Here is a 24,412-nt window from a genome sequence, read left to right as displayed (position 1 = left end):
TACTAATAATTATTTCTACTTTCAACCCTAACTGCCAAATTTCCTGTGCCTCTGAAGAGATAGATACGATGGACAGAATTAATGTTTCGTCTGAAGCAGAAAAGTCTCTAGTCAATGTAGAAGCTTTTGGTCACCAACTGCACTGTTGTTGTGGTAGGACAAAAAGGTTTTGGTCTTAGTTTACTGTAGGTTAACCACCAGGCCAGCACAGCTTTCTACTCTAGGTGAGTGCTTTTTCAATCGCGTACATGTGTGAGCAAGTTTGTGTGAGCGTCTGAATTGGGGGAATGAGTCAACCAGAGAACATCAAGGGTTGCTGGCACGCAAGTGCTTGTAACTCATCAGTGCACTGCCGCTGCCTTTTTGCCTGTGTGTAGTACTAACTACTAACTTTACTAACCTGCTAGTAAAACTAACCACCATCCATGGAATGATTCATTTTACTAACCTAACCTGTGCCCTTCTCCTAGCAAAACCACTCCAACCAACCTCACCAGAGGCCTTCTAGATTTCCTTTTTTTTTTCTTTCCCAAAGTGTTTCTGTTCACAGTTTTGTTTTTTTTTTTTGCTTTCCTTCTCCCCCTCTCCTACAAAGCACTCAGGCATTGGACACGCTATGGTAAACAAACTCCATTGTTCGGTAGATATCATTCTAATTGTTTCTTAGTTTGGGTTTGCCCCGTGTCTATTTCCTTTTGAACCATAGACATGAAAACTAAACCAAACCAACTAAAAGGATAAATGCGGTTGGTAATTTTTTACGCTTAAAAAGCCCCTGCTCCTCACCCTCCCCCCTTTGCCAACCACTTTTTTCTTTAAACCTAATTACCTGTCCCCTCCCTTCTCCCGTTTTTTCACCCCATCTCTCTGTGACTGACATTTAGGCGTGTACTGATTGGCTCATCCCTCACCTGCACGCAAATGGCGAGCCTTTCCCGTCCCCTGCATGGCGTGACTCAAAAACTTTTTCTCTTTCAAGCTGGTCTGTAAAATGGAGACAAGATTTCTCTTTCCTGTGTATATTTTTCTGTCTTTTTCTTTGGTCCTTTGCTCTGCTGCTGCATGTTGACAATTCAAATCCATCCTCAGTGGTTGTTCAAATCAGTTCCCTGTCTCCTCCTCCTCCAAAGGTTGCATGCAGGGGGAGGAACAGGCAGCATGTTTATATATTAATATGTGCGTGTGCTTGGAATGCTAACCCATCTAACACTTGTACGTGTGTATGCATCAATACTTGTGTCTTTCAGTGCATCATCTCATTCAGACTTGCTGTTGTAACAAAACCCCCTTGATCACAAACTAACAAAGTAGAACATTAACACACTCACATGACATCATCAACTACTAACAGCATTGAAATCATGAACGCTATCTAGTCAACAAACACAGTCTGGCCTGACATTTATCAGCACTGTGGCCCTCAGAAAGGTAACTACTAACAGCTATACTAACAGCTACTAACCACTAACAATATCACTTTGTGTAGCATGGAGAAGCCTGGAACACCTATTAATATTAGCCCGGCTGGGCCTGTACTCCTGGCAACAGTCAGCATCAGTGAGAGAGCTGGGTAGTCGAGAAATCATGTTTATGGTTCCTTTTTCTGCATTGGACTGCAAACATGATTATGAACTGGAACCAGAACCTAAAGTCAAACAGTCAGAAGCTAAACGTCCCCTGGTATTTCTGCTGTCATTTATTGTGAGTGCTGAAAAGACTGGTTGTAGGACTGTTTCGAATTGGGCATACGCTCTACCAACGTCTCGGTGTTGCATCCTCCAGACTCGTGATGTGCGAGTTAATCACCAGGAAATTTTGAACAAGGGCTGCGATCACACGCTGACTGATTAGACTCATTTTGAAAATGAGCCGCCTGTCGTTGGACAGCTTGGTCCAATCTAGATTTTCAGAAATGATCCCTTTTATGCCTCGATTGATTAATGCAGTCCTAGTTCTTTAATGCTCTGCCTAATTTTTTGATGAATAAATAAGAATCGCTACTGAAAGACCATTTTTTTGTTTAAATTTGCCATAATCTAAAAAAAAAACGACTCAGTAATTGAACAAAGCAGCAACAGTTAAGTGACGCAGCTCATTCACTCTATAAGATCCGTTGGATGACAACTCAACCAGCTGATCTGGGTCAGGTGTAGAGCCATTATCCTTGGTGACACTTTCTGTACCTACCCGCCATCCACGGTTGACACTCCTAATGTTGGCGTCTTCCTGGTAGCCTTGCCCTCCTATTGAGATATGATAGGAGACAGACTAATCTGAGCAATTGTTGTGAGCTAAGTAGCGTCAGTGTGCAGCTCTCTCTCTGATTTGGCAAGAGTCTCATCTGCTTTTCCCAGCACTTCCAAGTTGAACACAAGTTCCAACAGCAGTAGCCAAATTGAAGGCATGAGAATGTCGCCTTAAAGAAATGGAAGGTTTATGAAGCAAATGCAAGCAGAAGGTTTTCACAAACAAAATATGCAGCTGCCAGCAATCATCATTAATGTCTGTAATAGCAGTCTGAAGCCATTTTTTTTAGACTTTCTAGACTAAATTAATCTTTGGCTTTAAGAGGCCTCACACACGCTATGTTGTGTTGCTCTGTTTTACAAGCTGAATTTGTTGAAAAATCTTCATTCAGTCGCATAACCATCTTACTATAAATGTGATTAGCATTTACATATTTCAGAATAAATAAAATATTTTATGTTTAACTTTTAGTGTGTATCAACTTGTGAAGCACTTTAGGTAGGAAAGGCCACTGACTCAAAGATGTAATGGCTTGACTTTCCTGCACACAAATATATTTTTCCATTAACACAATTGGCCCTTTTCAACACCATTATGACAACAATTCCCTTTCAAAATGCACATACATTGGTTGCCAGAACTTTGGGGGCTAATTTGGCCTGTCAGCGCCTAGCTAGCGCTTAGCGCTGCCTACGGTTTGAGTATATAGCGTGTCCTTTCCCTGTGCTTTGTTATATAGGTGACCATCTCAGTGGATGGAATCCTGACGACCACGGGCTACACGCAAGAGGACTACACTATGTTGGGCTCCGATGACTTCTTCTATGTGGGTGGGAGTCCAAGCACTGCAGACCTCCCTGGTTCTCCTGTCAGCAACAACTTCATGGGTTGTCTTAAGGAGGTGGGAAGCAATACTCGTGATTTTTCTAATTTTTGATTGGGATCGATGTCAGTTATATTCTGTAAATGATTACTCCGTATACTACGCCTCCATATGTATCTGAGCATATTTCAGTCAGAATGAGTAATTTATTCTATATCCGAAAATCACAAGAGAATTGTCCTTCAGCCAATATTCATGCGATCGCAACATTTCTTCAAGAGAGTTTTAGTGACACAGAAATTAACACATTAATTTTAAAACACACACTGAAATCCCTCCAATTGGCAGTCACACAAACCCTCTGCAGCACATAGCAGCAGCATCAGAGAGAATCTATGATGAGTGTTGTTGAGGGACCAGCTACAGCACCAATCGCTAACATGCTAATTAGCTAGGCCACTGAGACACACCAGCCATCCACTCTGCGTGAATACTGTTGCATGGAAGTTAGAAATGCACATGCAGATGTGGATAAACGCTACTTGATTCAAGCATTTGCGAGTGGGATTTCTGTTTAAATAAATAGAAGTGTCAAACATAATTAATACTTTCACATATTGATACAGATCTGAGTCTCATTATGTCAAACAGAAAGGCAAACAAAGAAGCCAAAAGATGATGTGCCAAACAGAGAGCTTTCTGTACCAGCGGTGAATGCACTCTGTGTTGCTTCATTAAGACTGATGGTATTTAAACGAGTCTGTCGGAGTGAACCCTTTACTGCCACATTTGCATATTTAATGCGATGATATGATAATCCACATCAGCAAATGAGGATGTATGCCAAGAATCACACGCATGAACAACAAGAGCAATTTGGCTCATTTGATAGGCTGCGTGATTGACTTTTAAAGCCATGGCAACATGCTAGCACCATTCTGCGCACTTGTTTGTTCACAGCTCATGCAGGCAGGTCTCGATTAATAAAGCCGAGCCTGTGTTTGCGCTGCCCGACTCACATCAAAATGCTCAGCACAGACACCCCCGCTGTCACTGGGTGTTCTGTTTCAGTCTGAGGAGCGAATTTAACTGACAAGCCACTTTCAAATATTAAAAAATGCAGTGATTGAAGCGTCTCATCGATTATCAAATTTCTAAATATGTTTACTTTGGTCCTCTGAGTGCAGAAAGATTACATCAGATAGTTTAAGCATCCATTATTACGCAAAGGTTAAAACGATGTCCTCTACTTCTGTTTCATGAAGGTGGTGTACAAGAATAATGATGTCCGCTTGGAGCTGTCCAGACTGGCGAAGCAAGGAGATCCGAAGATGAAGGTAACTCGTGTTCATCAGTATTTTGCTGAATTCTTATGGGAGAAATGCAAACATTTCCAGACAGCTCTATTGCTGTATGGGAGTTTAAAGAAAAGCTGAATTCAGCAAATGGGATTAAACTGGTGTAAAAGTTTGTTTTTCATTCACATAGTCAAAACTAACTGAATGTAACTCCAACTGTTGTGGTACTGGCGATCCCTCATGTTTTTTATTTTTCCCCCTATCTTTCAGGTCAGCGGAGTCGTGTCCTTCAAGTGTGAGAGTGTGGCCACTCTAGACCCCGTGACCTTTGACACACCAGAATCCTTTGTTGCGCTGAGCAAGTGGACAGCAAAGAAGGCGGGATCCATATCATTTGACTTTAGGACCACAGAGCCCAATGGATTGATGCTGTTCAGCCACGGCAAACCAAGACAACAGCAACGGAAGGACCCTCGAACACCCCCAACAATAAAGGTGGTTTCTTTTTTCCTATTTTAGAATCCTGCAAATAGCAATCTTTGAGTGGTATGAACCAAGAATGTGCACATTGTACTGTGCACCCACTGCTGCTTTTGCTTTGCCAAGGTTTTTGTCCCACTGGGCTTTCCTTTGACTGCAGACAGTCTTCACTAATACCGATAAAGCCATGAGAGGAAGTAATGTATGTGTGTATGTATGTACTCATATGTGGCATGTAATTCTTAACTCGGTTGACTCGCAGGTACATTGTTGGATGAGAATGACTAGTGTCACGACTGACCGACCAATTAAAAAACAGAGATCGTTGACTGGTTAAAATGTATTTGATTCAGTAAACTTGAGAGTGGAAGTCAGTCCGACCTCGATGAGGTGGTATAGACATGTAGGCTTGGTAACCTGCAAAACTGCTGTGCTGTCATCGCATATCAAGTCTTCGGACAAGCTTGTTCGCAGATCACATTACATAAAAAAAGAAAATCCTACCTGTGATTCAATTTTTAGGTATTGCTTGATTTATTGATAAGACCACATTAATCATGATTACCATTGTTTGGTGAACTCTTTGTATCCCCCAAAAATCTGTTTTTCATTTAGCTATGGGATTTTAACAATTTCTCCTCCAAATGTCTCTTCTGGTATTCAAAAAGATAACTTGCATGACATCCCATTGAAAGTTTATTTTCATTGATTTGCAGGTCGATTTCTTTGCCATCGAGATGCTGGACGGCCAATTGTACTTGCTTCTGGACATGGGCTCTGGGACAACAAAGACCAGGGCCATAGACAGGAAAGTCAACGATGGGGAATGGTATCATGTGGACTTCCAGAGGGACGGACGCTCAGGTACAGGATTTGGTTTTAGTGAACTAGAAATGTGCGGATACTCTCAAAAACAATGTACATATAAGTTAAAAAAAAGGCCAAGCAAGAACATAAAATGATTGATAACCCTGTTGGCCCTAATTTATTTAAGGCAAAATGTCAGGCTCCATATTCAAATCAGTATTGACTGAATTGCTAATGACCGCCTGATGACTAAGGTCTGTGCGGTGGAGGATTTGAATTGCTGATGAGGACAAAGAGAAGAAAGCCTGCAACATTTTCAATTATACAGTCTTGGCCAAAGAGAATTAGGAGCTGCAGATGCAAAATTTCTGGATTCACCCTCGGAGAACCAACAAGTTATTTAAATGGAAAGTCTTGTTGCTTGTCTTTCATAACTATGTTGAAGTGAGTTGTTATGTTGAATTTAGTTTGTGCTCTCATCCTGCCAATAACATGCAGCTGGTTGAAAGATTTCAGACAGATATAAATGGACTGATGAAATTTCTAAAATATTTTTAAAGTTAAATATTTAATGGGCAAACAAACCTCGGTTTCTTGTTTTTGAATTTTAGTCCGTCTTTCCTCCTGTTGAGTGTAGTATGAACAATGAAGGGGGAAATATTCAGGCTTGAATGTCTGATGTGCTCAGGAACCATCTCAGTGAACAGTGTCAGAACAGCCTACACAGCACCTGGAGACAGCGAAATCCTGGACCTAGATGACACACTGTACCTTGGAGGTCTACCAGAGGACCGAGCTGGACTCATCTTCCCGACTGAGGTGCGTGCCGTATTAAAGACACACCAAGATGTAAAATCATAATACATTTTTAATTGCTTTTTCTTCTTTGAATATGTCATGATCAAGTAGCTAATTGTATTTGTACTCTTGGATAAAAATAAAAATTATATGTTCACACTTGTTTTTTTTAAATACTGTTTAAAAATGCTGTAATCAACTACTGTCTTTGTTGTGCTGACACAAGCACAATGTATAGTATATTAATGTAACTATGCACCATCACATTTTGTCATGCTTATTTATTTTTGCAAAATTTTCCAGCAGTGTTGGGTAACATCTGCTCATATGACATATAATCAAATAGTAAAGAGCTGTAATATGTTGTCCGGGTTTGAAAAGATTGAGCTAAGAAACAGTATATATGTACGCTTCTCTTGTAATAATAGTGTTGCTTGAGGGGAGAAAAGACTTCAGTTGGTGTACAAGTCAAGAGTGTTTGTATGGTAATGTCAGCAGTTCTACATGCCCAATTAAAAGTTGTGGTTACTGAACTTCTCTTTTCATGTTCCGCCACTTTTATTTCTGTTGCAGCTTGACATATTGACTTACCACAATTGGATTTTGATTTACTTTACCACCTGGTACAAATGTCAAATTTAAATGTTCACTGGGCGTGCAGTAAAGTGACTTGACAAAGCTGACCTTTTCCTCAGGTGTGGACGGCTCTGCTCAACTATGGCTACGTAGGCTGCGTCAGAGACCTGTTTGTGGACGGCCAGAGTAAAGACATCCGGCGGCTCGCTGAGGCACAGAGGGCGGTGGGGGTAAAGCCCTCGTGTTCTAGAGAGCCTCCCAAGCAGTGTTTGTCCAATCCCTGCCAGCACAATGGCATCTGCAGAGAAGGCTGGAACCGCTATGTCTGCGACTGCTCAGGGACAGGCTACCTGGGGCGCTCCTGTGAAAGAGGTGAGGGTTTGTCCTGCGTTATGAAGATATCATGTTCATGTGTTGGTGGATAGATATTAGGAAAGCAATGCACCAACAATATATAGTTTTCGACTGACAATCTGGCTTTAGAATTTACCTGAGGGATTACAAAATGATCATGGTGAGACACAGGTCCATAAATAGAGTTACCATTTTGAGAATTGATGTCAATTGGAGAACAATTGTTTCTGTTTTAATTTGTGGCATTTGGACTGAATGAAACAGTTATTAAGTATATTGTTTTTGAAAAAAAGCAAAGATTTATGGATGTCTATATCTTTGGTAGATTGATTTGTTGACGGCAACTAATGAAACAAGAGCTGAGTAAATAGAAAAGCAATATTGTTATTGACTGGATACTTCCATTTGGAAAGATTTATTCAGACGCGGAGCGTGTGCAGTGTAGACAGGGAACAGCAGAGGTGAAGAGGAGGAGGTGGGAGGCAGCAGGAGTGCAGACAGCAGTATTGGACTTCTATAGACGCAGAGACTGGGAATCGATGGGTGAGGAAATGTGCAGCTCGTGGAAGCAGTGTCAGTGGAGGATGGGACCACTGGGTCGGAACGGCCATCTGACAGCAGGTGAGGAGATGAGGAGGAATGGGAGACAGGGCTTGACAGAGTGAGAGCGAGACCAAGTGAAGGTATGCATTCAGAGCGAGAGTAAAATGAAATGTATGAGAGATTGGCAGGGTGATGGATACAAGGCTGTTGAAAGAAGCGAGATGAAGTCAGACAAGGAGAAAAGAAGAAAGTTGTTTGTGCCACAACCACTGGTGCGTCTCCAGTGATGATTGTACTATCACCCACCTTAAGATATATTCACACACGCTCTGAGGCGACCTGAAATGATTTGAAATGTTTTATTTACATCTGCTCTCTAGGTTTGTCATAGTGTCTTTCCCTCATGGCTGTCTTCCCTCTAAGTCTTCTCTGGTCCCTCTCTGTGTGCACTGAGGGGTCACTAACTGGTGGTTCAGTGGATTAAAGGAAGCACAGATGGAGAAGCAGATGGAGAGAGTGATTGGCCATGTTTACGCCTTCTACCTGCAGTTTCTCTTGTCTTTTTTTCCTACCATGTTCATTCGCTTTCTCTTTGTTTACCTCCTCTCTTCTATAATGAACAAAGATGGTCGCCCCACGCCCACTCTGAGACAATTTTTTGTTTTTCTGAAGGGCATTTTCAGACATTTTCATTTGTGGCACAGTTGAACAGTCTTCAAAACACTTGTCTGTGATTTTGTCAAGCTGTTGGGTTTTTTGTACCTCTTTTTGTGTGAAAGTTGCATCACCAATTGAGAAATGAATCAAATCTTGCTTTTGTTCCTAATTCAGAGCTTGTCAAGGTGAACACGCAGTGCAAAGTTTCAAAACCATTAGCATTTCATTCTATCAGATGAACAGTCTAGAGTATAGGGAATTGTAGTGTTTCTCTGTCATGGTCTTGGCAATGAACCTCAAAAGCCTAATATCCAAAGTATGATCTTGCTTCAATTAGCACACAGTTTTGTGTCTTGTAGTAAAAAAAGAAAATTGGAGAAACTGAAGAATAAATGACAGGTGAGATGCTGGATCAGGTTGTTCAGGAGATTAAGGTGGACATGATGGCAGCTCCTAAGGACGAAAGGTGACAAAGCAGTTTTGGTAATAGTGACCAGGGCGGTGCACATTTTAATGATAATAACTGGAAGGAAGCCTGATGAGGAATAGTGTTACTTATGTGACATATTTTACAAAGTGAGTGATGCTCAGGACTGCAATAACTGCATGTTCATGAGTCACACCATGAAGATTTTAAAGAGAGTTGTTGAGGCCATTCGAAGCTGCAGTATGGATTCATGCCAAGAAAAGAGTGCCATGCCCTGAGGATGTTGATCGAGAAGTGCAGAGGTCAGGTTGAGCTGCACTGTGTCTTTGCAGATCTAAAGAAAGCTCATGTCAGAGTTTTAGGGAGGATCTGAGCAGCTGTATGCATCAGAGAAGTATGAGAGGGTTTTGAGGTGTGCTGAAGGAGTGACAAAGGGTAGGGGTCAAGGTTAGAGTTGGATGACGTCTCAGGGAATGGTTCGGTAGAATTGAAGAAGCAGACCTGAAGATGCTTAGATTTTCACTAGGGGTGACTCGGAAGGACGTAGTTTAAAAGAGTATGGTGAACATCTTGTTGAGAGTAGTTTAGAGGCCTGACTCAGATGGTTTGGACTCCTGAAGAGACACGTGTTGGACAATGAATACTGCAGGTGGACTTGCAAGGTAAATGAAGAAGAGGAAGGCAACCATTGAGGCTCACTGATGTGGTCAATGAGGACATGGAGAGGATTGGTGTGTGACTTAGGAGTATGACCACGGAGAATTCAGGAGGAGGAGGCTGACTAGCTGTGGACTCCTGTTGAAAGAAGACTCTGAGTCATTTTAACACGAGTTCAAATCTGATGACACCTGTCCTTAATCACAGCTGCTTTTCCTTTTTGAAATCACTTTTGTACACACAAAATGCTCTTGGCAAGAATTGTTTCAAATTGGTCTGTGCTTTCTGAAAGGCTCAGAGTTTGTAGAAGCATGATTGACAAAGATAGAAATTTAAGCTATTGCCATATTTGTCCTCTACTTGTGTCTGATGTCTGCCACAGGCATTTTAGTCAGTGACACAGATTGGTTGTGATTGAATTTGTACCTATCTTTCTTATTATGGCTTCCATGTCTTCTTTCTTTCCTGACATCATTTGCATGAGCATGTTGCAGGGAACTGTTGGTGTTTTTAAGGCCTGTGTTGAAGCTAAACTTTGGAATAAATGGATGCAATGCTGACGATGCTGCTAAAATAAATGCTAAAAAATTATGCTCTCAGTTGCAATGTTATCTTTCCTGAGTGAAAGATTTGTTTGAAACCAAGCTAAAGGCTTATTGCAGAACAAATCTCTATGGAACCAATTAATCTGTTGGCTGTGGCTGATGCGATTGATAACTACATTAAACATCAGGGGGTGTTTATCAAATGGAGGCAAGTCTTAAAAATATAGACAAAGATGGTTTAAAATGTCTGAATCTGCCTTGCAGTTATTTGTAGTAAATGGCTGAATGGAAAGGGTGCAAGGCTTAAAGCAGTCATCATTGGATTGATGAATCATTATCATTCACTGTCGTCAGCTCAAGGTTCATGAGGTTCACAAGGTCACATGACGGTGGTGTGTATTTGAACCTAGTTTTTTCAGTCAAGACCCTGAATTTGAGATCATAGTGGGTTAGCATAGATATTGGTTGAAACTAAAGTGGTTAGAAAATACCACAGAGACGAACAGACATATACTTCACAAACAACCAGATGACAGACATCCTATTTTCCAGATATAAATGTTACGCATGTGGTAGAAAGTGCCGTCAAATCCTTCATATAGATTTTCTCTGGCTCATTAAAACATTTGATAAAAATTGTCTGCTGGATGTGACATGATCATCCCGCGGCAGGTAGGACACATTCAGTAAGCGGACAGATTTTGTACCTACAATGGGACACAAGCGGTTCAACACAAGTGGAAATGATTTTGACTTTCCTACCCATGGGTCGCATATTTCCTCTTCATTTGATCATTTCTTTGTTGCCCTTGGTGTCGTGTATCAAGCATGTTGCAACATGTGATCCAAGGTCTGCATATGATGAATTTTTTAGTTCAACACTGTATGCAAGAGCAAAAATAGAAATACAGTTTGCAATTAGTATTCAACCAAACTATCTCGAACCTTCTGTTTAAATTATCAGCCTTTTATATAGTGGAAAACGGTGTTTATTATTATTACTATTATCATTTGAAAAGCAAAGTCTAAAATATAAAAAAAGAATGTCAAATATGTTCAGTCATCTAAACATTAACTTTAATATGTGTAAATGTGTTCCGGACTATCTAGGCATTTTTTGTTAGTTGTCAAAAAAATAAAAAACACTTAACCACATTGTATATTTGCTATTCGGTATTATTCAGTATTCAGCCACGCATTTTAAATTTTATTTAGCTTTGGCCTCAACCACAAATATCCAATTTGGTGCACCCGTAACATAAATGACGTGAAAATAAAAATGGTAACCAATGCATTTTGGTGCTTGAGCAGAAAAGGTTATTTTTATGAAAAACCCAAACATGAAATATTGTTCCACTGCAGCTCATGTCACTACGTTGACAATGTAAGCGTTTCTGCAGTTCATCGGCCAGACGTACGCATGGCTGCTAGTTATGTTATCTGTGACATAACAGGCCAGCCACCTTCCTCTCTTCCCTGCTCAAGTTAATGAGGATTCATTTGCATTTTAGCCAAGAGCTGCTGCTTCCTCCTCTGTCTTTCTCTGTCTTGCTCCTTCCCTGTTTTCTCTTCCCCTGCTCTCACTTTACTAAACCCTCCTCTGTTCACGCTTAAATTCCCCTCACTTATTCTGACACACACACGTGTTCATGCTCTATCTCTCACTTTCCCTCCTCCTCACTTCATTAGTATTCATGATGCCACCCTCTCTTCCTGTTCTCTTGTTTTCTGTTTTTTTTTTGTTTTGTTTTGTTAGTTTTTTTGCCCTGGCTGCAATGTCTCCTTTAGAAAGAAGTATGAGGGAACGAAAGCACAGCGCAAGTGAAATATATAAACAAAGATACAGACCAAGAGAAATGAGAAGGCCAACAGAGCTCAAGTTTCTGAGAGGTTAACAGTTAGACAGGTGAGTATAGACCCTCAGCTGGTTGCCAAGGGAGGTGCTCATGTAGATGAATATGCAAACACCATAAAAGAGCTTGAACTGTTGCGTTTCAGTGAAAGTGGCCAGCACATGCTTATGCCTTCTTCGGAGTTTAGTGCCACATCAACCATCTCTGGTTATTTTTACACCATCCTTGTAGCAATGGAGGTGTGGGATGAGGTAATTTCTTGGAGACATTTGGGGAAACCAGATTTCATCGATGACGCAAGTAGCTAAATATAATATGCACACCGCAAACTCGCAATTTTTCATTGTACTATTCATCTTTTTTCTGGTTTTTCAGTTTTTTCTCTCACAGCAACAAACCTTTGATCACAGTTGTTTTCCGTCTCTGTTTCACAGACGCGACCATCCTCTCGTATGACGGAAGCAAGTTTATGAAGGTGCAGTTGCCTGTGGCGATGCACACCGAGGCGGAGGATGTTTCACTACGTTTCCGCTCCCAGCGGGCTTATGGCGTTCTCATGGCAACCACTTCTCGCAACTCTGCCGACACCCTTCGCCTGGAGCTTGATGGAGGCAGAGTCAGACTCACTGTCAATCTAGGTATACACATCTAGTCACATGTAGATTTTCAAATGACCTCTGAGGAGAAAGGATCAGGTGCTGCTCTCGTGGCATTGATTCAGATTGACGTGTACACACTGTTGAGGATAAGATTTTCTACACGTGGGTCGGATTTACAAAGATTTTTAAAGTGTATATCTTCCCCCTAAAGTCCACACACTTGTCCAAATTCTTCCATATGTCAGATGCTGTTTGCAAACGGTGACCACAAGAGCTTAAGCTAATTTTATCTTGAGTTTGTTTTTTGTTTTGTTTTTTAACATGCTGTGATTTGTCACCGTTTTGCCATGAATTAGATCTGCTTTGATGTGTTTACAAAAGTGAAGCTGGGTTGGGTTGTAGTTCACAGCACTCTGGAGTCATTTCATTGTGTATTTTTCAAAACAAGTAGAGGAATTTAATAATAGAAGGGAAACCATCAGACTGAAAACTGAAATCAGGAATCAGTCCTTTCTAAAGTAGACAGATGTTGATTAGCTTTTTTGACCACTTAACCGTACTGCATTATAGCTTTTTTTGGCGCTAAATAAAAATACATGTCAATATCTGTAAGTGAAAATTTTATTATGTTATAAAAATCAACAAAAAATCCTATAAATACAAGAGTGACGTGGCAAAAAAGAGGAGCTTTGATTCCAATCTCAGTAAATTGGGCCCAGGTTTATACATCAAATACGTGCTGAAGTTCAGTTGAGTTGCTTTTGTGTTGAACAGAGGGTCAAGCCTTGAGCTGCATTCCTGTGCTCACTCCCAGTGGACCTCTGCATCCCAAACATCACACACATTCAAGTCAAAACATTTTTGTGTGCTGGGGGAATCTGTCCTTCTGTTATTTATGAATCTCACTCATCTTTGCTCCTGCACACATACACATGAAACACACACATCGGGGTGCATGTGTTGGTCTCTGGTTGTCTGCAGCCACGTCCTCCTGCGGTTGACGCCACACGACACACCAGAACAGTTCACAACAGAAAAGCTTGACGGTGAAATCTTCAGGTCATTTTGTGGAGATTTGTGCTCTGGACGGACTACAAAAACAGGATGTGTTCACTGTCAAAGTGAAGCACATTCTAATCTGCCCGTCTCAGAGCAGGCAACAAAACAAAGCACACCATTCATGCTGGGAGGCTCAACTCACCTTAGAGTTTATTTTTCCTTTGGAGGAAGTGATTCTATTACCAAATGTAGATTTCATATCTGCTTAATAATAATCTGTGTATCCCAGCATGACTGGTTTAAGTGCAGGGTGTGTCGTTGTGTGCATCCCCGGGACGTGAAGAACGTTTTGTGTGTGCAGCATTAACCCTCTGCTCTGCTCTTCCTCCAGACTGTATCAGGATAAACTGTACAGCCAGTAAGTGATACTCCATCTCACCTCACTTTCCTCCCTACATCCTCCCTCTCCAGTATGAGTGGTATTTTGTGTTCTTCTTAGGGTGTCAGCAGGCCTTTAAAATCTTTTTACATCTTGAAGGCCTTTATGAATGACATAAATATATAGCGCTTGTTGGAAAAAATAGAATCCCATTTCTATCCTGCTTTATCAACTGAGGATCAACCTGATGTCAGCATGTACTTCATTGTAAGTGGAAAGATATTCAGGTGAACACAAATATTTATTTTAAATTTCATTAATGTGATGAGGCCGTTTGTGTCATGTTTTGCTGACGTGAAATTTCATTCTTGCTTTTTAATTTTTAATGATGTCTATCTTGTCAAGATATGTCAAGATATGTTTTGGGATCTGGTTTTCAACTGATATAGAAGGTAAAATATAAGGTCCATACTGTTTGACTCCCATTACTTATATTATACATCCCACTGTGCACTGCCATATGTCAGGGTGGGAGCAGAGATGATGTGTACTCTCATCAGTAATGTAGCCTGATGCTATTGGTTATTTATCGACTTCAATTAAGTATGTGGTGATCAACATCATGACACAAAGAGCCAAGCCTGGGAGGATGTCTGGAGCCGACACAGAAGCAGCTGTTCAGACTTTGTTTTGTTTGAGGATATCTCTGATATCTCCTTTAGACATTGAGTGAGAAGCTCACTCATCTGCCAGTGTCTCAGCTCAGTGGTGTTGCATCACAGCTGAGATTCTTCAGGCATCGTAGGGCCATTTGATTGTTGTTGATGCTCAGAGATTTGAGTTTGCACTACTACGAATTCTAATGTTTCTCATCGCTGCCACGTCGTGATGTGTCTGTAATGGTGAAGTTAGGGGATGTTGTTTTATATTCTAGTGCAGATGGAGCAAAGTCTGGCCTTCATAGCTTCATAATCATTCATTGCTGTTTAAATTCTAAAAATCAACAATCGTTGATTGTTGTTGTTATATCGAACTGTTTAATTAAAATGCGTATTACTGCTTAAAAGATTCTAACAGCATTTATTGTCCGTCAAAATAAACAAACTAATTGAAAAAAAATAATAATAATAAGTATATTGAGGATAAAATGAAACAATACATAATTAACCTACATGTTTTAAATGTATAACATCATCATAAACGTTTTGTTTTATAATGCTATAGTCACAAAATTGTGACTTGCCCACACACGTCCAGTGTAACATCTCGATTTTACCATAGAAGGTGATTTAACTGGCCTTAGTGTTTGGTTCGGTTCATCAAAACCCTGTCCTTTGCGATTCTTTTTTAAGTCAGTCCACCAGAGTTCATATTTCTCTGTACGTTGTGTGTGCGTATCTGTGTGTGTTGATAGCAGGGGAAAGTAATTGTGAGTGTGTTTGCCACAGGTGCGGTGTAATTTTTGCTGAGGGTTGGGTTTTTTTCATGTCAGCCATTTTAGTGGAGAAAGTGAAGCGAGACATGAGGCTGCTGGTGGTGGGAGAAAGGGAAAATGAGATTTTTAAAAATAAATAAATAAAAGAGAGGCTGATGTGTCAGATGTAGCCTGAGACTGAACGCTAGCTTAACTCCAGACTAATTACTTCTCCTTCATGCCACAGACAAAAGATCACTTATAGCTGCTCTTTCTCAGTCGTACCTTCATCCCTTCCGTCTGTCTGCTTTTGCTTTTCACTCACTAAACTACACACAAGGGATTTTCAAGAAGTGTTTCATCCTGTGTCTTTTCGTTGCCCATCTGTGATTTGTGCGTCGGATTGTGTGTCGATGAGTGGGGCTGAATCCTGATGAAGTTTAATTCCCTCATGTGGAGTTTCTCTCCGTCACGACCACAAGAGACAGAAAAGAAAAGGGAGGGAGAGAGAGAGAGAGAGAGACGAAAGCTGTGTGACGGCAAAGAGGTGCTGAAATGGACGACTGCAGTTGCCATGGAAACTCAACTAGCCACACAGTTGCTGTTGCTGTCCTGCATGTGGGCTGGCCAATTTTAGACTGGTTGTCTCAATGAACATTTCAGTAGGCCTTCGCTTCCTCTTGCACATTGTGTGCATACAATAAATTATACATCTCATATTCAAGAGGCAAGGAGGAAAAAAATGTATTTAACAGCGAGGCGCCACCAAAATAGTCCACTCAGCAGTCAAATAAAAGCCTCGGCATGGGAGAGATTTGAGGCTTATCCAGCAGAAAAAGCCCATTTGTGATTTCTTCCTAATGAATTATGAAACAAGTTTTCATGCTGATTGTGTCTCCATTAACATGCTCTTATCTGCCGTCAATGATAAGACTAGATTGAACAAATGCTACCTCTTGTATTGTTTTAATATATTTTTTCCAACTGTGTCTGTGTGTGTGTGTGTGTATATATATATATATATATATATATATATATATATATATATATATATATATATATATATATATATATATATATATATATATATATATATATATATATATATTCTCTATCATTGTTTTACTTTTGAATTACTTAATATGTGGGTTTTGTTTTATTTGCATCACATATTTCACAATTGGACCAGTCCTCTGCTACAGTCCAACTTACTCTTGTGTCCCCATGGGAAATTTAATTGCCCTCCCGTGCTTTAGCATGATAGAGGCGCTGCTCTGGCTTGTAGCATTAACTCACCATACTGCTGAGTGCACTGACCCAAAATAGGCGTGTGTGTGTGTTTGTGCGGGCCTCTGTCTATTCCCAGGTTGACACAGATCACTGCATCTCTCTTTCAATCCGTCATTCTTTGAGTGTTAGCCTGCATATGCGCATACTCACACATGCATCTTCTTCACTCGGCACTGGGCAGTGATCCATGGTAACAGGATGAGATGCTCATGCCTGGAGCGCAGCTGAGTCTCCTCAGGGGATCCCTCTGTCCTCTCCCAGTGCATTCTTTTAGCTGCACATATATCGTGCAGTCGTTTGAAATTTGCTTTTCATTTTTGTTCAGTGGTGCTCGCGTGCCTGCGCCGCCTCTCTCTTTCTCTCCCCACCTGTGTGCGAGTGTTGGGCGCAGAGTGATGCAGGCACACTTGACATTTTCTGCAGCGCAATTCACTTGGGTCAGTTTGCTTCTCACCTTCCTGCCGTCATATCTTCCAATAGGTCAGTGTGAGCCGACTGACTCGCACTGCTAAAGTCGAGTGAAGGCAGAGAGACTCTCTGTCTGGTTGTGTGTGTGTGCAGGATGATATATTCTTATGAAGACCAAATGTGGGAAACATGACATTTGGCTAAGTTGGGACCATTGGGACAAAGTTAAGCCAAAATTTGAGAATTAAAACTTCAAAATAACTAGGTCATTATAATTGGGTTTACGTTTGGTGTAGAGCCTTGGTTAAGTTTTACCATTTGTTTTGGATGGTTAGGTTTAGGGTGAGAGGCTGGAGAAAGCATTGAGTGGTTTCCTGTCCTAACTAGGAAATAAATAGTGTCTGTGTGTGCATGCTGAAGAGTATGCATTTCTTTGTGAAGGTGGGGTGAACATGATGCCATTCAAAGACACAGTAGAAAAACCCTTTGAGGCTATTTATTATTTAAAAAAGGTATCAAATTAATACCAATATTTTCTGCATGATTTTTTTAGTGTTATGTGAGTATATTTCTGGTGAACACTCAATGAAACTTTTTGGAAAAATATATTCACAAAGATGCTCATCTTTATATTTATATTGTAACTGATTTGTAATGACAAAAATATTTTCATATAATTTATTCATTATTTTATAGTAATGAAAATTCAAAAAAACAACTGTGAACACAACACATTTTTATTTTGAATCCAACCTGTCTGGGCCAGCATGGTTTAACCGTCAAAGGGCCAACTGCGGCCCTTTGGTCTCTTGAAGGGGTTGACTTGAGGCGATGCCATCATTTTAGCAAGTCTGCCAAATGTGTGCAGTCAACTGTGTGAGAACATGCGCTGGTAGACAGGCAGAGAGCGTGAGACATGATGATTGGACTGCTCAGCACCTTGGAGAGCGACCGGGCCACTTCTGTGCGTTTATTGCCACCTAGAGGAGTACAACAGTATTTATGGAGAGATCGCAATCAGACTGTGTGCGTCAGGTTTTTGATCGTCACGACTGCATTATGATTTATGTGAATCCGTTCTGTCTGGCAAATTTGTCTCCGCGCTTATTTTATGAGATGAGTTGAATGCGTCCCCGCCATCTGACCTCTCCCTCCTACATTTTCTCATCTCTGAAATCCCAACTCAAACTGCCTGGCTCTTTTTCTTGATCTTAATCTGTTTCTGTCTCTCTGCAACTGTCCCTGTCACTCTGTCTGCCCCCTCTTCTGTGCAAATGTTAATGATGCTTTGGACTAATTGTAGGTAAAGGCCCAGAGACCATCTTTGCGGGCTCAGGTCTCAATGACAATGAGTGGCACACAGTGAGGGTGGTCCGGCGAGGAAAGAGCCTCAAACTCACCGTGGATGACCTGCAGCCTGTTGAAGGTGACCAAAATTGTATCCATTTGATATGTTTTACAATTAGAAACAAGATGATCTTCATTGCTGTTAAATGCTGGATACCTGTGTGTATTTAGTACTCAGGAATAGAACAATGTATCTAATTCTATACCACATTTTTTTTTAAATAGAAAGCCTTTAAAAGTTATTAATTAATCTGTGACTATCAGACAGCTCTGAGGTTGTGCTTATTGTGTAAAGAAGCCAACACTGTGTGTTCCCCTTCCCTACGTCCAGGTCAAATGGCAGGTGACCACACACAACTGGAGTTCCACAATGTGGAGACCGGCATAGTGACAGAGAAACGGTTCATGCCTGCGGTGCCCTCCAATTTCATCGGGCATCTCCAGGGCCTGGCGTTGAATGGCATGCCGTACATTGACCTCTGTAAAAACGGTGACATCGACTACTGCGAGCTCAACGCCGTCATCGGCTACAAGAGTATCGTGGCTGACCCTGTCACATTCCGATCACGCTCCAGTTTCGTCACGCTGCCCACGCTGCAGGCATACTACTCCATGCATCTGTTCATGCAGTTCAAGACCACTTCTCCCGATGGCCTTATTCTATACAACAGAGGCGATGGCAACGACTTCATTGTGGTGGAGCTTGTCAAAGGGTGAGATCATCACTGTTATACTGAACTGTGTAGTTGAAGAGACTTTTTTGAGCTGCATATCCATACAATAATGAACTGATACATAAATTAGCTCCACATAGAATGGACCCAAGTTGACCTACAAAATGTGGTGACTGTGGTATTGAACTTGCAACCTTCTTGCTGAGATTCTGCTGAGGAAGCTCCAATATATATTCTCAAAGGCAGTTAAGACACATTTATAAAACTTTCAATGGACTGGTCATAGCATGTTCAATAATAGTTAAAAGCATTATACTTCATAGATTGAAGTGTGTGGCCTTCATTCAAACACTGAGTGATGAGTATTTATTATAATCTAACTATAGCTTGTAATTACTAGAGTTGCAATTAATGAGGGACTGTCGAGCTGATATATCAAGCGCTGTGCCATAAATTCTAGGGTCAGTCACCTGTTTCTTCGCAGCTCTAATGATATTCTTGAAGACAGATTATAATACCGTCAAGTGTATGACCCTGTCTTGTTCTCCAGCGAGAATATGATTAATTTGCCATTCGACTGCTGATTTATTTAGTCCTGTCTTGTCTGCTCCTGTGAACCCCCTTTAGCTACCTGCACTACATCTCTGATCTGGGCAACGGTGCGCACCTGATCAAGGGCAACTCTAACAGTCCCCTCAACGACAACCACTGGCACAACGTGCACATTTCCCGGGACACCAACAACCTTCACACGGTCAAAATTGACACCAAGGTCACCACGCAGACCACCATGGGCGCCAAGAACCTGGACCTGAAGGGTACACTCATACATACGCAAGCAGCTTCAAATTAGATTCATCAGCGCCTGTGCAGAGGAATGATCTCATCTGAGGACAGTACTTGGTCAAAGTCAGGAGAATTTATTCGTTGAGATTTTGAAGGCAATATTCAAAATGAAAAGTTACACAAGTAATAGCATGTTAACAAACAAAAATGAGTATAAGTACTTGAGACATACAGTATAGTCATTCATTAATTGTTAATGTTGTGTAGCTACATGGTTTAATGTGAACACTTGTGCTGTTTATGGAAATGATGTATACATGTATATTTATTTTTGACCAATAGCGATTGAGTATTTCTAAATTTCTATTTTGTTAGTTAAACAGTAATACATAATTTCATTTATTTATTTTTGGATGGACAATAAATGTAAATGTTACATGATTAAATGCATTCGTAAAGGTTATGCTAGGAGAAATATAAACAGAGGCTTTAGAAAGTGTTTGTGATGGGTTCATGAAGCTGACATTTATAATCATCCTCTTCAAAAGGTGACCTTTATATCGGAGGTGTCTCCAAAGAGATGTACAGAGACCTGCCTAAGCTGGTCCACTCCAGAGAGGGATTTCAGGGCTGCCTCGCCACAGTCGATCTGAATGGCCGTCTTCCTGACCTTCTGGCTGACGCCCTGGCAACGATGGGACAAGTGGAGAGAGGCTGTGAAGGTAAGACAATTAGCTTGCTGTGTTCTTGTGTCTTTTCGTCCATCATTTTATTAAATAACCCACTAACCCTGTTGCTGGTTCATTTAGAAAGTTTTCCAACTTTCATTTCTACTCCAGTCGCCCTACTAGTCTGATCCACCCCGAGCAGCATCTGCACCGACTAACCATCTAACTTGATTTGCTTGTTTGCTTTTTTGTTTGGCTGACAAAAAGTTACATTGATGAAAGCTGACTTGCAAGGTATATCACTCTGTGTGAGCATGCCAGACAGACATGTGCCAGTGAGAACTATGATGTAGAAACTAGTGATGCACGATATGGAGGTTTTGTTTCTCTAGCAGCACATACCTGCTTTGAAGATTAAATAATCCTTGTAACGAAAATGAGTGGTCAGTCCGTCTTCTTGTGTCCACGGCCTCTGATGTAATCGTTGCTGAATGATTTTGTCCTCCACACCTGAAAAATATGGTTTTTAGATTAAGGTCTGACAACTCATCCACACAGGAAATTCAGTGAGAACAGTTTGAGTCACACAATACGTTAAGCGGCTCATCTTGCATTAGGACAGTGTAACATGACTTCTTTTCTCAGCATGATTATATCGTAAATCAAGCCGCCCTCATAAAATATTTAGTTGCACTCATGGTTGATGGACTAGATGACAACATAACCATGAGATATATGGCATCGAATGGTTCTACTTAATAACAAAGATTTACATCCATCGCATTTTTTAAGTGATTGTCAGCCTGAAAGCGTTCTACTGAGAGTATAAGGCGTCTCCTGTCTCCTGTATTGTCGGTAGGCGTCGGTTTAGTGGAGCACTTTTTGCCAAGGGTAATTTTGTCTCCACTGCAGGCAGACACTCCTGGCCAGGTGAAAAAACAGAGATAAAGCTAACGGTGTTCAAAAAGTATGTCTCGCTCAAGAGGGATTTGTGAGAAAAGATAAATATTAAAAACAAGATATTTCACTTAGAACAAGCCTGTGTTGCTGACGATTTTTATAGTAGCCTAATCTAAAGTAAAACCATTCGATTCACCGCCACTTTTCAAAAGTCGCTTTTGCTCATCGTTTTTGTGCCCCTCGCCTCTTCTCAAAGCTGACGCCCTTGTGTATTGTGCAGAATACTGGCTTAAAAGAAAGCTTAGATCGATAGGAAACTGATGTGGTTACATATCGTGCATCCCTAGTAGAAACTTCCTTGTGGTATCAAGTGTTGTGTGGATCCCAGTGATCCGGAGTCAGTTAGGACAGAGGTGACCTGTCCTTTCCCAGCGCGTGCATCACCGTGGTAACATCACCATCGCCCGGGTCACAAAGCAGCATGCTCTCCAGACCCCTCTCACTGACTCCTGATCTGAATTGTCAGTCATTCAAGCCTCTTTCCTCCATGTCAGACGAAACAGACTGTGTACTTTTACAAATGAATATTGAAGGAGACTCTTTTTAGCACAGACATGTCCCTTTTGTTTACTACTTCCTGCTGTTCTTGACCCCACGCTTGCATGCTTCCCTAGTTCCAACCCTAGTTTATCCAGATTTAAAAAAAAGTTTTTCATTTCCTACTAATATTACTAACCACAGCATCATTGCTGCGCTATGTAAACAGTGTTTAAAACTATGTTGTGCTCTTTTTGGAGGGATCCAGTCACACTCGTGACAATAGTTTTACGCTGCTAACTTTGGCACGCACCCTCTCCCTACATGTGTCACTGCAGGACCGAGCACCACCTGTCAGGAGGATTCCTGCTCCAATCAGGGTGTGTGTCTGCAGCAATGGGAGGGGTTCACCTGTGACTGTAGCATGACGTCGTATGCAGGACCGCTATGCAATGATGGTGAGTTGGTATTCTTAATACCCTCCACCAAGGAGGTTATATATTCAATGCCATTGTTTGTCTGTGTTCTAAATATCTTAAAAGTTATGGATGGATTTGCATGAGATCTCTGGAAATATGTTAATTGGGAGAAGGGACAAATAATTCCATTTTGGAAGTGTTTCTTTTATTTTTGTATTTCCTTTTCATGCATTTTTGAGTGGTTTTCTCTTTTGCATGCCACTGTTTAGTATGCTGATTTAAATGTCGAATTTGTAAATATGGAATTTGAATTTCAAGATTTCAAGAAAAAGGAAGAGAATGCTTAATTCTAAATGATGAGAAACGCTTCAAGTCAGAGTTATGAATAAGTTGTTCGATTTTATAGTGTTTTCAAATTTGGTTTTAAAGAATGAAGTGTGATTGCATTTGCAATGTCATTTAAACCTTTTTTGTGATGTTTTTTACTGAAAAACTATGTATTTCTTTAGATCCTGTTACAAAACTGTGTCATATGTAGCTCGTAAATGAGGTTACAGGTGATGAAGGTGAAAGTGAAAAGAATGGCTGAGACCAGGGAGTGTGCACGGTTATAGTGGAGGAATCTGACTTGCTCTGGCAAGCAGTGATGGAAAGATGTGATTACAAATGTGAAGCATGCGAGGGCGCTATTTTATCTTCTCAAATCAGCTGCTGTCATCAGCGTCATTTGTTTCCATCCTTTCAAGTCCTATGTGATCTGTTTTTTGGTGTTTAATGTAAATTATTTTTTTGGTTTCTTGACTCAAAAAGCCATCTATGACATTGTAACTAAAAATGATCTTAATAGTTATCTTATCTTTTTTGGATACAATGATGTACATTTAACTGCTTTCATAGGCGATTACATGATTCTTTTACTATATATCCTGTGCAGAATTTTTATTACTCATTTTTGATGATCACGAATTGTTCACATTTATTTAGCTACCTAAAATGGACTCTAAATATTTGTGTAGATTCTTAATCAGGTCAAGTTTTGAGATTATCATCATTATAATTTTAATTGAAGAGTCATCAACTGTGAGAACAAGCTGCTGGTCTGTACTTATTTATTTCACGACTGCCGATAGCCCTTTTATAACAAATTGTATCTGGGCTGCTTCTGAGTCATTTTTGTCATTGCCATCCAGCCGGGACGACTTATATCTTTGGTCGGGATGGTGGAATGGTGGTCTACACGTGGCCCCCAAATGAGCGCCCCAGCACCCGAGCTGACAGACTTGCCCTTGGATTCAGCACTCAACAGAAACACGCTGTTCTGCTGCGTGTGGACAGTGCCTCTGGATTGGGAGATTATCTTCAATTGCAGATAGTAAGTATTAGTATACACGTTTTTTAAACTGACAGTAAGTAAAAGCAACGTGATACAAAGTCTAACACTAAGTGAACGTTATTCCGCATGAGCATAAATCTGCAGACTTGAAGCAGACTTGTAATAGAAGTGTGCATCAGTCCTGTATCTTTTTACTTGCTCAAAGGACAAAGGCAACATCCGAGTGGTGTTCAACGTTGGCACTGACGACATCAACATAGAGGAAAGCTCCAAGTTTGTCAATGACGGGAAGTACCACATCATTCGCTTCACCCGCAGTGGGGGTAATGCCACCCTCCAGCTAGATGACCTGCCAGTCATTGAGCGCTACCCTTCAGGTATGCTCAGCCACACCTCCTCCCCCTGCTCTGACTCCTGACCCACCAAGACACAGTCCACAGGGCCAGAGTTGACTAATCAGTTGCCTCGCGACTGATGATCCACGTTGTTGTTCCTTTTATTGTCACTGAAATAATATACTTGCAGCTTTTTTTTCCATGCAATTGTGTTTGAAATGGACATTGTGTGACCTGAACCTTTTTAAACCATAAAATG

The 24,412-nt window shown here is 40.9% G+C and overlaps 1 protein-coding gene across 17 annotated transcripts in view; it reads left to right on the top strand.

The window, feature by feature from the left end:
- Positions 1-24,412, top strand: part of nrxn1a (neurexin 1a) — a 60,860-nt gene that overhangs the window by 22,759 nt on the left and 13,689 nt on the right. For 4 of the 17 annotated variants that reach the window (XM_053853906.1, XM_053853899.1, XM_053853907.1 and 1 more), the window contains 16 exons: positions 596-619; positions 2,987-3,148; positions 4,336-4,407; positions 4,639-4,863; positions 5,565-5,712; positions 6,344-6,474; positions 7,149-7,401; positions 12,500-12,703; positions 14,055-14,081; positions 18,458-18,580; positions 18,833-19,214; positions 19,803-19,993; positions 20,510-20,685; positions 22,395-22,524; positions 23,676-23,857; positions 24,024-24,195. In XM_053853906.1, coding sequence (XP_053709881.1) covers positions 596-619; positions 2,987-3,148; positions 4,336-4,407; positions 4,639-4,863; positions 5,565-5,712; positions 6,344-6,474; positions 7,149-7,401; positions 12,500-12,703; positions 14,055-14,081; positions 18,458-18,580; positions 18,833-19,214; positions 19,803-19,993; positions 20,510-20,685; positions 22,395-22,524; positions 23,676-23,857; positions 24,024-24,195 — 2,602 coding nt within the window. The remainder of the gene's footprint in view (positions 1-595; positions 620-2,986; positions 3,149-4,335; positions 4,408-4,638; positions 4,864-5,564; positions 5,713-6,343; positions 6,475-7,148; positions 7,402-12,499; positions 12,704-14,054; positions 14,082-18,457; positions 18,581-18,832; positions 19,215-19,802; positions 19,994-20,509; positions 20,686-22,394; positions 22,525-23,675; positions 23,858-24,023; positions 24,196-24,412) is intronic. The other 13 variants (XM_053853914.1, XM_053853913.1, XM_053853910.1 and 10 more) reach the window with 6 other exon arrangements.

The sequence above is a fragment of the Synchiropus splendidus genome, chromosome 1 (genome assembly GCF_027744825.2).
Source record: "Synchiropus splendidus isolate RoL2022-P1 chromosome 1, RoL_Sspl_1.0, whole genome shotgun sequence".
Taxonomy (NCBI): domain Eukaryota; kingdom Metazoa; phylum Chordata; class Actinopteri; order Syngnathiformes; family Callionymidae; genus Synchiropus; species Synchiropus splendidus.
The sequence above is the reverse complement of the archived record's forward strand: the minus strand, read 5'-3'. Positions and strand labels throughout refer to the sequence as shown.